The sequence below is a fragment of the Merops nubicus genome, unplaced genomic scaffold (genome assembly GCF_000691845.1).
Source record: "Merops nubicus isolate BGI_N331 unplaced genomic scaffold, ASM69184v1 scaffold14751, whole genome shotgun sequence".
NCBI lineage: Eukaryota > Metazoa > Chordata > Aves > Coraciiformes > Meropidae > Merops > Merops nubicus.
The window spans coordinates 19396-33673 of NW_008590376.1; the positions used below are offsets into that span (position 1 = coordinate 19396).

Below are 14278 nucleotides of genomic sequence, written 5' to 3' on the forward strand. Positions count from 1 at the left end.
GCACAAATGTAGACACCGAATAGCTGAAATTTAGTGAATTGCTATAAAAAGATCCCAAGAGTTGATCTGCAGAACTATGCAAGTCAGAAAAGCACGGCTGGTCCCCAGCCTCATGAGATGACTATTAAAGGAAGTTTTTGTACCTTTGTGCTCGACCTTTGATTGGGATCTTCTCTGGAATGCAGAAGCCCTGCTCCTAGAGATGGTAGCTGAGTTTGAAACACAGAGATTCGACCACCCGTTGGAGACATCAGTTTGAAGGCAGCCTGAAGAGCAGGGCCCAGAGCACTGTGTGTTTCTCTTGTATTGGTGAACATATTTGGTAATGCATTCAATAGGTCTTTTATCAGCTGCAGAAAAGATTGAAATGTCTTCATGAGATTTTTGCAAGCTTAAGATTTTCTGCCATTTCTAAAAAGCTGTATTGCCATAACTGATGTGGAACAATCAGTATCAAATATTTCAGCTTAGTTTCAACACATTAAGGAAAGCAGTCATAATTCTTAAAACTGTGATGCATCAACCAAGCGAGATGTAATACTTCTATAATTAAAAAGTAGCACTGGAATTGCATACTAGGAAGATAAGCCTGAATTAAAAGTTTAAAAGGAATCTCTATTTTGAGATTTAACTCTTTATATTTAATGATGTATTTTGTGCAGTCATACCTCTTTGCTTTCATGGAGATTTACAAGTAAACTGTCTGGTGTAGGTAGGAAAATATCTGTAGGGAGAACAGGAAAAAGTATTTTATTCAAGAAAAAAGTAACACTGAAGCAGAACCAAATACTTCACTGCCCACTGCTATCCATACCATGAAATCCAGTCTACTTTTCTTATATGTATAAGGAAGAGAGTAATACAGTCAATATAAAGCTTGTTTTATTCAAAGCAAAATTAACATCTGAATTTCATTTTTTAAACACCAGTTATTCTGTAGTTAGTGTAAAATTATTTTTTAAAGATATATTCCCTATACATTCAATAACACTGACCCAATACGAGAGTATTTGAGAGATTCTAATATTTATTCTGGGAAAAAAACCCAGCTTCTCAAAAACTTAGTTTCCATTTTCTTTATACTTACCATCGATATCTGAAACAATCAGCATCTGAGGCTGAGATAAACCTTCTTGCAAGTTGTAAAACTGAACAGTGCTGTCAAATGTTATGAACCCTATTCTTGTCCTCGAGTCTCCAGGCAGCCTGAAGCATTAAAAGATAAACTATTTAGCCCTAAATTTCTCTCTCAAGACATACATACACACAGCTCCTGCTGATATTAGCAGAAACTCAGCTCATGGATACACAGGTGAAGAGAGAACAAAAGAAACGAGATCTGAAACATGAATACAAGTAATATTTCTTCAGTATTTTCTGAAAAACTGGGATAATGATAGTCCAGAAGACTAAGTGTTACAGATACGCATTCACTCAGGTACTGGTGTTTTCTTCCAAAAGACAACTTGGCAAGTTCATTTGAACATTACTTTGACACATGAAAGAAGGTAGTCTTTACAGTTCTTCACAAAAAAATAGTGCATTCCACTCTTTCATAACTCAAAAATCCCACTTACTAATGTAGTTAGAGTATTTACAACTCGAAACCAAAATCTAATGTCTCTATAGTGCACCATACTTATTTCACGTGGACCATATTCCTATGTATGGCATTAAAAATATAGTAAGAAAAACTAAATGGGATTTCTCAAATAAAAAACATCAGCAAGTGCTCAAAAATGTGATGGTGAACAAAAGCAATAGAGAAATATTGTTTTTACTACCTGTGTATATAAATTAACTGGATGTACTGATTTTCCTATAGAATTTGTATGGGATTTTATAAATTTTCCTAAAATAATTTAGCAAGTTTCTGAGAATCCATTGACAAAATACCTATAAAGATGTGAACAAAGCAAGAGTAAACCAGTAAATGTGAGTGAAGAATTTTATTGTACATGTTGGTGTTTTATCTGAAATTAAACTGAAGTTTCCCAAGAAAAAACTGTAGAAAACAATTTTCAGAGCAAGGCTTCCACAGGATGCAAATTAGTTTTCAAAAGACATTAATGTAGCCAAATTTTATTAACCTTTGCTCAAAAAGCACCACTGATGATCCCACACATGCTGTTCCAGTGCAAAAATGAGGACAGAACAGCACAGGCAGATCTAGGTAACTGTGACCTAAAACCACCACCACGCTGCTAACACAGTCCATCCAGGCAGTACCACACTAGTGCCTACACCGCTGCAGCACCTCAGCTGCCTCAGTGCAAGGCCTGGCCAATCCAGTCTGCTTGGTTTGTGGTTGGCTTTTTTGGTTGCTTTGTTTGTTTGTTTTGTTTTTTATTTTAGACATGTAAGCTGCATTTCAGAATCTCAGACAACAGAACTTCTGTCCTTTTAGGACAGAATGTTTATACACTACATGTAAGTTTTCTGCAAAACTGTAGGTTAATATTGGTCATAACACATTAGCTGCTTTGAAGAGGTTATTTATATTCTTACTTGTCTAGGTTTTCCAGCAATGACTGGCAGACTATTGTCAAATATCCAGCCTCCACTGCATTATGAGACACATCTAAAACAAATAAATATACCGCAGGCTGAGGAGGACGAAGCTACAAAGTGAAAAAAAATAAAAATAATGTTCAAAAATCATCTTTACAGAAACGTTTAAAATGATTAGTCATTAGAAAGGGAAGTGGGAAAAGGGAATACTTATTAAAAATGCAAGGTATACATTAGGCAATAAAACTGATTTACTAAGAGTCAGGTGGGATAAACTTAACCACAGCTCCCAGGGGTTAATAATTCTCATTTGTAATACAAAATGTTATGCTTCAGAACAGAGACTGAATATTTCAGTCTCTCCTCCTAACAGCCAACTCAAACATGACTCTCTGATGCTGAATACAGAATTTACTCTTCAAAACACCATTGTTCTTTTGGTATGTGGACAATGTGACCCATTACACAAGGCTAAGATACGCTACCTACATCTTTTTCCCAACTCTTCAACAAGCTGCATGTACTCATTGCCAAATGCCTTGGCCACAGTGCTTCAACTCAAAGATGAAAACAGTTTATTTTTGCTGTTGCCAATAATGCAATTTTGAAGAGGGCCTTTTCTCAGGCCTTGTTTATCTTTCTGGGAGACAAGACTATCACAACCATTGTACCTTGGCAATTCTAGTTAGAACTGTTTCTGTCACAATTACTAACTAAAAATTTGAACCTAAGTTAATTCTCTTGTTCTTCCAATTACTGGTCTTCCAAAACCTGTTTGAAATGAGAGAGAAACCCAGAAACCAGACTGTGCTACATTAAGCTACACTGGATGACTGGACGACACATTGCAATTTCCTTTAACTGACAAGTCTCTGAGTATCTGCATTTGCCAAAACTCAAAATAAATATGAATTTTAATGATTCTTTGGTGTTAAGAGGACCTTTACAGGAAAACTAATACACACCACAGGAGCAATTTGCAATGTTAATTTCAAACTTGTTTATATCAACATGCAGTTGCTGTTAAGTTACCATGAAAACTTTTTTTACCATATAGTCTGAGGAAGCAATGAATTCCACTGTAGAATTTTGGACCTCTGGCCGTTTGTGAGGCTCGCCGTAAGATCGTGTCAGAGGATTATACATAAATTCTTCAGGAACTATAAAAGAGAATTGTTTTTTTCCCCATAAAGTTTATAAGTTTGTCAGCAAACAAAAAACATTATGGCAGCTATAAGCTAATGCAGACATGTTTCAGTTATCACTAACAACAGAAAAAAATTCACATGGCTACTTAAAGGAACATTTCAAGCATCACAAACAACAGCCAAGTTGAAACAAAAGGTTTATTTTAAACCATAATATATCCCTTTAAAGCACCAGTGCAGATAAGAGTATTTCACAAGCAGTTTCAACCTTGTTGTTCTGCACACCCTCTGGCCTGGATTGCAGACAGAATTCCCTGTCAGCCTGTCTCCATTGGCATACTGCAACAGCAGTCAATGGGGTAAGGTGATTCCATTATACAAGTATTCAGGACAATATGATCACATTTTTTTCCTCTCCCAGAAAACTGTAAAATAACCTTCTGCTTCGGGAAATGCACAGCATATCTGACTTATGATCCAGAGACTTTAAAACACTTAAGAACTCTGTAATTTTCATCTACAATTTAATCTAAAGTATCCCATGGAGGGATACTAGGCAAAAACTTGAAAGAGATTCTATAAACATAAGTTTCTCCTGCTACAAAAACTTACCATCATTAACTCTATAGCATAGATTACATTTCCACCTCCTTTGATCAATGAAGGAAACAAAAGGGTTGATGTATGTCCTGCAGGATCTGCATCTCACTATTGTGCTTGATGTTATTACTGGCAATTGCTGAAAAGAAACAATGGAAAGCTGTAACAAAAGCATGTAATACACTTTATGGAAAACATTGCTCTGCAGTAGTCTATAAAGGCCTCATAAGACTAGATATTCCATTATCTCTCCTTTTATCTTTTTAGGTCATGGTCATACAAAGTAATTATAATGCCTATTAAAAATATCCTCCCCTTGAAAATCAGAAGAAATAATAATTATTGTCTTAATCCAATCTCACAAACCAAAGATGTAATAAGATTTTTAATGAAGTTACTTTAAATTATACAGTTACAATAACACAGCTACTACGGCAAATGAAATTATGAAAGATAGGACAACTTTGGTGACTAAAAAAGACAAACAGCAAACCTTACACAAAGAACACACATTGTATGAAAAGAAGTCATACCAGACAGTTATTCTTTTCTTCATATAAATACAAATAAATTAGATGGAGATGAGTAGCTTAGTAGTAATGAACACAGCTTCTTTCTTACATAGTGCTTACCTTCTGCTGACAGCATTTATTGTGCCAGCAACAGATTCAACATGAGCACTGCTCTCCAAGAGGGCACTGTAAACACCTTTCCAAGAGGTATCTGACAGTTCTGAGCCCAACACACAGAGCAGTAATTCAGAGCTTCAGAGAACCGCAGGCAAACAAAGATTTCCAATAAAGAAAAAAGCTTGAAGGACTCATCCAAAGCGTTTTCCTTATGAATTTCAATGAAGCAGCAGTTTAAAGGCTTTTCTCCGCTCCCCCACTATAAGTCCTAAATTTTTTTGCTATTTCTGTTAAATTTAGGACTTTGAGTTCATCATACTTTATTGTTTGAACAAAAATAGGACACGTGAATCGGTTAAACAAATACACTAACAAAAAAAAGAGTCAGCTACTTTACCGTCAGGTCTCTGAAGGGATGTAGCAACAAACCCAAGGGGAGTTTAGCTTTATTTAACAAAGCCTGTGTCTGTGGAATATTTGTTAACGTACATCGAAACGAGCTGAAAGGAAATAAAAACATAATGATGAAAATGAAATTTCAAAAGATGTTGAAAACATTGTGTTAACACTCAATTTTAAAGATTCTGAAATTTAAGAAAGGTTTCCACACCTAAGCATGATTTTGAGACCCCCAGTTTCCCGATTTCTGTTTTCTGGTGAGATCATGCATTGTCACCAGGGCAGTAAGCTCTGTTCATTTGGGGCAATGAATAAAATTTCTTTTGGAGTCAGAATTAAGATCGTTGGGGGAGAGTAATTCCCATTGCACTTAGCAGCACTTGACTTGGGACAGCAGATAATACTACTTATGTTATTTAGAGGTGGAAGGATACATCACAATTGCAAGATTACCACAGTAAAAAATACTCACAGTTTATTAAGTCTATTTAGGCATGATCATCATAATTTTCTGGAAAAAAACTTATGCAATATTACAAAAATGCTCAATGAAATGTACTGCATAACTTTAAGGTGTTCATTCATAGATTATTTTAAGGTGGCTAAAACAAGGCAAAGACTAATCAGGTGTCTTAATGTTTTAATAAGTGAGCTACACTCACTGCATATGTATCCTGATGGCAAGACAGTTACAACATTTGTGTAAGGATGCAGAGGATAAATTTATTTTCAAGTGAAAGGAGTTATATTAGCTTATCACAAAGATTTAGAGTCAGGAGTCAGTTTAGACAATCTCTGACACTTTAGTTATTGGTCACTGAAAAATGTAAGATGCCGTTCTAGACACAGTACACTTACTCTGGACTGCAGTTTAATTTCCTAAGATCAGAATTCAAGTTAGGCACAGGTGCTGGAACTGAAGATACAGGCAAAATATTTCTATCTTGTGTAAGGTTTACTGGTCTCAAGCTTTCTGGCTGCTGAGAATGTTGTAGACTTAAGCCTCCAAAGGAAGAGGACAGTTGGTTCACACCTGGATATTGCTGAAAAAGTAAGAGCATTGAAAATGGGTAAACACAACCATGTTTAAATAACAACCTTAAATCTTCTTCTAAACCAAATATTTCCATACATGTACTAAAAAAAGATAGAGCAGTAGATAGCAACAAATCCATAAAAAAAAAAAAAAAGAGTTGTACGGTAGAAATTTACAAATGCTAAGACAAATGTGACACACTTTCCAAATGTGCGTCTCTGGACAAAATTCAAATTCATGATACAAATCAACATTGGAGGTCCCATACAAACCTTCAAGCTTTGCAGGCATAAGAAAACAAGTTATTACAGAAACTGACAATTTCCTCCCCTCTCCCCAGATGTTACAATGTAACTCTTCAAAGTTGGAGAAACTGGGTTTATATAGTTATTTTTAAAACAAAAAACAAACCACCATAGAAGTAGGGAAAAGGTTAGGTTTTGGAAGGCACCTTTGAGGTCTGGTAGTCCAGCCTCAAAGCCTTGAGCCTCAAAGCCCAGTGTCCTTACACACAGACAGCCGAGTTTTGAAAATATCTAAAGGGTTGAAGATTTCACAGCACAATCTAATCTAGTTCTTCCCCACTCCCATTCTGAAAACTTTTCTCCTTTTACGCTCATCCAGAATTTCACTTGCTGTAACTTGAAATTTCTGAGTTTTGCTCTTTTACTGTGCACTCCTGTAAAGAGCCTATAGCTTCATCTTCAGTGTAATGTGAGGTGGATATATCTTTAATTTTAAAAAAGAGACCAAAACATCTCCTCCAGGTCACTTTGCATGTTACCTCTAAAAAGTGAAAGCATTTCCAGATATTATAGGGAAACTTTTGGCACTACATTCAGATGGATAAGGAATTCTGATCATCTACAACGGCAGCTTTGATACGTTTGACAGTAGGGCCTTATTTCAGAGTGAGATTTGCAAACCAGTATGTTTAGTTTCCCTTGACACATCCACTTCTCTACCCTGTTGTCCTGGTTTGGGGTATAACAGAGCTGGTTCTGTTCACTGATTTTACTTTTCAGCTAAAGCTTCCTGTAGCTGCCTTGTCTGAAGTTAGCAGCATGTTTTTGTAGACTGCTTCTAGCAGTGATAACCCTCCATATTTAGAGTTACTGCCAGGGACTGCTGTGCAGACCAAGGTCACTGCTAAGCTTCTGTACCACACGGATGGGGGCAGAGAGTACACGGCACCTGGGTGGAGGAGCGGACAAGATAAGTGACCCTAAAACTAACCAGTGGGGTAATTCCATCCCATATCCTTCATACTCAGTATCAAAGCTGAAGGACCAGCAGGGGCAGCCCTTCCGTCATCCCTTCCATCCCCCTTCTGCTCTCTTCATGGCTTCAGCTGCTCCTGCAGTGGCCGCCATCCGAGGAGGTCTCTGTCCATCCTGCCTTTGATCCCTTTGAGCCCTGTGTTCCTGAACTGAGTTCCAGAATTCAGCTCCTGTGCCCAGTCTGTGGCTGAGTCCAGCCTGGGACCCCCTTCCCAGGGGCTGCTCCCCAGCCGGGGGTGACAGTGACGTATTGCCATCGGGGGCCGGGGGGAGTTGGGTTCAATACAGATTTTGTATATAATTTGTATGTATTACACTTCATTATTGTTATTATTATCAGTAGTAGTAGAATTAAAGCTGGGTTTGCCCTTCCTCCCCCCCTTTTTTTTTTTTTTATCAGTAAGTCTCCCTCCCCTTATTCCCTTCTCTTAGGTCTCCCTCCCTTATTCCCTTTCCCTTTCCCTTTTGGAGGAGGGGGGTTAACAGAGAGCATCTGTTATCTGTCTGGGGGCAGCCCTGACACTCAAACTGTGACACCCTGCTCGAGCACTTGTATTTGCCTCAGTGCAAAGGTATAAACTGCCTTTTCTTCAGATTTTACTACTCCTCAGTGACTCCCATGAATGACAGGAGCCAGGGGACAGTATACAACTTCTTGGGTGTTTGGTGCTCACTTTACCAGGAAAACCAAGGAGCTGCAGGCAGCCTGCTCCACCAGACACTCAGCACAGGCTCTACAGAGCTCCCTCATGTAGACTATGCCATGCCTTGCTCATAAGGTGATTTAATGCTTGAGATCTTATCCCATAGCAGTGTTCTGATCAAACGTATATTTGCTGAGTACTTTATTATGATGCTTCATGGTTTCTTATCAATAAAGTACAGCTCTCTGAAACACTAAACCATAATGTGTATGCGTCTAATAACTGGTGAAGCAAACTTGTCAGGCCCATTTGGAAATCAACCTGAATTTTAAGTCAAAAGCCTTCTAGTAAGAAACTAAGATCTAGAGCTATGACATCAATACTATACTTAACACTTACTGTCTCAGAAGTTGTAAAAATAAAACATTAAAATATATGAGGGAAAAAAAAAATGTATCATGCAGAAAAGACTTTTCCCATTGAAGTTATTTAGTGAATTAACTTTAACTTAAAAAAGTACAAACCTGTGGATAGTGCTGAAACCCAGGATGATGTCCTGGATTATTGGGTTGCACAGGAGTAGGTGGTGCTGCATTTTGGTAGCCAGGCTGCAGTGTTGGATATCCATAACCAAAGGGCTTGGAAGCTTTTGATGCTAGGGGAGCTGATGGAGCAGGAACTGGGCTGCTGGTCACAGAGCGTGTCTCTGAAAGGACAAAAAGAATCCCACAGGAACTGAATATACTTAATGTTTCTTTAACTTAAATCTAAACTCCTAAATGCTTAACAAACACTTCCATTTTTAAGTTTTTACTATTAACAGCAAAATGCTATCAAAAAAAAGGCACCTTAAAAAAAAAGTACTTCAACTGAACAAAAAAAAACCCACAACCCCTTAGAACCACATTTTATTCTAAGATTTACACTTGATACAAACTGCAAGAGACCATTCATGCTTAGTCCCTCTCCTCTACCATTTATGAATACTGTTAAAACATGAGGCTAAGGTGACAGGACTCATCTATAGAAGCAGACACAGAGCTTTTTTTTCAAATAATACAGTGGAATTCATTGCCCCCTCAGACTATACCCCTGCAGCACAGTTTAGTCCCACTCTTTTAAAGGCCAAACAAAGTAACACATACACCTAAGTTCACAGAAAACTTAATAGTTGTAAAGAAATCAAGCTACTCTTCATAAATGTCTACAAATGTGAGCTAAGTTTCAGAAGAATTTAAGCATTTTTCCAGGAGGGGGGAAAAAAAAAAATCAAGAGATTGAAGAAATTTAAAGTTAACCCTGTTACTCTTTAAGGGAAAGGGAGAGAAGAAGTTATTTTTAGGGTATGCCTTCTGCACAAGAGCCAGAGGAGACGGCTGCCCAGTTAATCCAATTATCATTTAAAATATTGGCTAGCCTATGTATATTGAGCAGCATCTTTTCCATCTGCTCTCAGTATGACAACTCTACAGATTTCAGTACTGAGGTAGTCTGCTAGCAGGTTCATTTAGTACAGACCAAACACGCCCAATACTTTAAGAAATAAAAATAAGCAAATTAGCAGCCTTTTTCTTTAAATGAAGAAATTCTGACACAAGCATCTCTGCAATGTTATCATGAGTCTCAAAACTTCAGTGGCCTGTCAGCAGCTAACCTCCACACCATCAGGCATACTGCATAACCCAGAGGAATATGCCTGCTTTCACACAGAGCACACTTTCAGCACTACCCTCAATATTCCAATGGAAAGCACGACTTATACAGGAAAGCTTTATTAAAGGTTTACGCCAAACTTCCCTGTTAAAACTGGGAAAACTGACTTTAAAAGAGAGATGTGTTCTATCTGACACCACACTCCATTCATAGCCATTTAATTAACAAGTGGATGAAAGGAACAATAAACAAGACCAGAAACAGGAAAAAAAAAAAAAATCATAAACCATAAACCCATAAGTCTGTAAATACAAACACTTCAGAATTAACATGCAATAACCTGCTTACCTGGATAGCCACCTTCCAGGGCATCGTAATTGTTCAGAACAGGAGAGGCACTGCTTGTAGTAGAGGAGCTATCAATTGCTGGGGGAGGCAAATAATTTAAGGTTAGGTGATTCAGAAATGGCAAATTTTTGAAAAGAGAATGAAAATTTTTTTTTTTCCAAGAGCTTTGATAAGAAACGGTCAGAAAGATCCTGAGGGAAAAAAACCAAAACACTTCAGCCTGAAGACTTGAAAGCTATTTGCACTGTAAAGAGGTTGGAAAGGAAGAGATAAACAATCAACATATTAAAAACAAACAAGCAAGCACATGCCCAACAAATAGCAAGAGAAAGATCAAAGGGAGAAGGACAAACACAATGAAAAAAGTTTTTGAAACTAAAAAAAAAAATCTATTAAACTAGGAGTTCTTTCTAGACTACATCAAAAGAAGCTATGTACAACATTTTAGAAATAGTGTCTATTGTGTCTTCCTTCACAATGGCAAACAACAGAAGACTCCCATCCATCATCTTCATAGTGATTACACACCATCCCCACCTTCAAGCAAAACTGACAAGTATTTAATTCCTTCCTCCCTTCTGTGCTGTTGTAATTCAGTCTGTTTTCCCTGTAAGGCTTGTTTTCTACTGAACATTGACAGGAAGTCAAATGTAGTAGGTCAAATTTCAGTCAAAAGTAGCTTTTACTTGGTTACTTTTTATATAGTAAGTAACAAATGTTAACCAGGGAAAACTAAAAACAGCTAATGGACACATATGTAGCTGCTAGTACTGAAGAGACTCCTAACATTTAACTTTCAGTTCACCCTAAGCATATGTCTTCAATAACTTGCTATAAAACACTGCAAACAAAAATAGACTTAAAAACATTCTTTACTACTGCCATTTTGCATACATTTCCACAAGAAAAGGGGCAAAGGAGTTGCAATGTAATGCTCCTTAAAACACTCCAAGCCATGAAGTGTGACAGAAAAGGAGTATATTTATGAATTCAAAAAAGATTTTTTTTTTATATATATGTATAAAACTTTTATGGCAGAACAGACCCAAAAGAGATTCACTGATACTCTTCTACTCAGAAGGCTCAGCCATGAAGACACCTCCCATTATGAAGCTGAAAGTATTTCCAGGAAGAAGTTCGTGAAACATCTGAGATCTGATCTCCCTTCAACTGAGATTTCCAAGTAAGAACTCTGGCACATGGAAGCATCATATATCACTGATATTTGGAACTCATTACTACCATGGCAATACGATGCCTCTATAGATGATTTTGGAACATTTTGCCTATAAAACATTCATTTAAAAAATAGAAAAACTATACCAAAAAAGCATTAACAGCAGATTTTATTTTTAATAATACTAACACTGTGAAACTCAGAGGTAATTTTCACATTTTCAATATATATTTCCCAATATTTTCCTAGATGTTTATAAAAGAACATAACTGCAAGATTTCTACTCCTACCAAGCTTCATCTTTCCTTCTATTCTAGAAACTGAAGGAAACAGGATTCTTAACTTTGTTCTCTGAGCAGGAACCCAGCTTTTAAAGGTTGGGTAAGTCCTACTAGAAAAGAAAAACAAAATGTATTTTTATTAGGTCAACAAGATCAAGATTTAAGAATTTTCATGAAGTTTTTCTTGTCAGATCAGAATTTAGTTCTGCATTTTAAAAAAAAATACCAAGAAGATATAAGCACTATTGTGAATATAAAAGACGCATGTTTAATCTTTATGATTTAACCACTAAATCCCACTTTATATATTCATAAAATTACATCAATCTACAATAGAATTGCATACACAGTTTGCTGTTTTCACTAGGAAGATACTAATGACGCAGTGAATTGCAAAGAAATATTATATACTTCCCAAGCTCTGCTGGAAAAGTTAACAATCTCAGATAAAAAGGTTATAATCTCAGATATTTTGAAACAAAAACAAGGTCTGCCTAACTTAAAATAAGAAAGTGAATCCTATTACTGAGTACCCCATATAGTTACCGAAGACCTATCCATTAAGGTCTTTGCTTCTAAAGAACTTTCACATTTTGTAACATGTTCTTGAGAACTGCCAGAGTCCCAAGGCCTACAAGAATTATAATGTGCCCTGATCTACTCTCCACTGGAAAATAAACAGATGACTCAAAACCAGTGAGCTGTACAGTTTCCTGCAGACCAAAAGTAGCTTCGAACTCTAAGCTGGTCACATGCATCCTGGAAATCTCACAGATTCTCCACCAACACAAAACACGAGCCACAACAAAATTAAGCATCAGTTTCCCTATGCTTAAATTAACCTACAAGAGCTGACTGTGTAGTTTAGCATAATAAGCACCAGACCAGAGAACATATTAGGAAGGCAGCAAAGAAATGTTTTATAAAAAAAAAAAAACACTGCTTAGAAAAAAAGTAATATTTAGGACACGCTTTTACATTTAAGTAATTATTTTACCAATATAGCTTTTGCTTTTGGGGTTTTCAAGAACTTTTTAGTAACATAGTTAAAGATCTAACTATTAAGAGTGACAAAAAAAAGTGAGAAGCTACACAACCAACCAACCAGATGTCCAACACCTATTTTTCATAGAACCACTGGCACAGCCTGAGCTAGAAACCTGTCTACAGATTCTGTTTAGGATTTACATCAACTCCTGGTGACAGGGCATTAACACAGGATATTTATTAAGTCACCTACATATTGAACCTAGGCGTTCTTTCACTCTTTTGCATAAGATAAAAATACAATGATAGCTCAACAGCCACAGGCTTTTAGCAAAGTACAGAACTTGAGAGAGAAAGATTACAGGGAGTATAAAATGTTTGGTAGGTTTGGACAACAAAGTAAGGAGATAAAGGTTGCTATTGGGGAAAAAAATTTTTTGACAGAAACCTTGGCATGGGATTAGGCAAAGATAATTATCTGCAGAAAATTCAGTAGGCTAGCCCTGCAATAAAAAGACCAAAATGCTCTCCTGGTTCTTTTAACTTGTTCTTTAGAAACCAGAGTTAAAATGGCAGTTGCATCACAATGGCCATAGCAAACTTTATATCCCAAAGTGGAATTGTTTTCTAGCTGGCAAAAGGCTAATTAGACTCATAGCATTAGGAAAAAAAAAAAAAAAAAAAAAAGATGCTGTCTAAAGTTAAGAAATGTCCTTAGATTTAAAAAGACTTACTCAAGTGTTACTATGTATAATTTAATACTAATACTCAAGCCCTTTGAAAGATCAGATGTGTTATCCCACGAAGGGTTACAAATGTGTTACAAAGGGTAATAAAGTAAAGAAACCGAATCAATAACGTGAAATAGCATGGAAATATGCAAAATATCCTAATATTTGTGCTCCACTAGGGCTAGGGGTAATAATATCACTTATACTGATGCCATTGCACTCCCCAAATATTGTCCTTCTCTGACTGGAACAATGAAGCATCTTCAGGTGAAAATGGCTTCCTCCTTGGAAAAAGAACAGCAGCAATTTTCTTCTCATGCTCTACTAAGAATTCAACATAAAAGTTGAATCAATATTATTAAAATTCATAACACAAACACAACACCCTGTTATTAATTATGACCTGGATGTCATCATTGGTTTGCTCCATTCTTCATGATATCGAGTGCATTACACTATTTTCACAATATTCTAGTTTTCTGATTTAATTACTTCAATAAAACTCAATTATATGGCACCTTTCTTTTCTGCCTTGTCACAATACGAATTACAAGCTCAAAGGGAAGGTTACAAAAATTTGCTATCCCAACTTAAAGCCAGCACACACAAATGAGAGTAGTAGAACACTACAACTTCCATTTGTCAAGAAGTGTAGAACTTTAAACTCAGAAATGTTTTTACAGTTATCTCTCATATATAGATTGCAAAACTTCTCTTTTAGGCTGGAAGAAAAGTACCATTCAAGAAACTAAGATGGCAAGAAACATCAAACTACAAAACCAGGCCACTCTGACAAAGCACAGGCAGAATCCTTGCAACCAAGAATGTAACATTTTAAATACATTAAAACATCT

General features: G+C 36.6%; 1 protein-coding gene across 1 annotated transcript in view; it reads right to left on the minus strand.

Moving 5' to 3' along the window:
• SEC24B (SEC24 family member B) overlaps positions 1 to 14278 on the minus strand; it is a 39731-nt gene that overhangs the window by 13557 nt on the left and 11896 nt on the right. The window contains exons 4-13 of the mRNA XM_008949928.1: positions 10249 to 10326; positions 8772 to 8953; positions 6146 to 6330; positions 5286 to 5388; positions 4272 to 4398; positions 3562 to 3671; positions 2509 to 2621; positions 1088 to 1206; positions 669 to 724; positions 144 to 350 (exon numbers count right to left, since the gene is read on the minus strand). Coding sequence (XP_008948176.1) covers positions 144 to 350; positions 669 to 724; positions 1088 to 1206; positions 2509 to 2621; positions 3562 to 3671; positions 4272 to 4398; positions 5286 to 5388; positions 6146 to 6330; positions 8772 to 8953; positions 10249 to 10326 — 1280 coding nt within the window. The remainder of the gene's footprint in view (positions 1 to 143; positions 351 to 668; positions 725 to 1087; positions 1207 to 2508; positions 2622 to 3561; positions 3672 to 4271; positions 4399 to 5285; positions 5389 to 6145; positions 6331 to 8771; positions 8954 to 10248; positions 10327 to 14278) is intronic.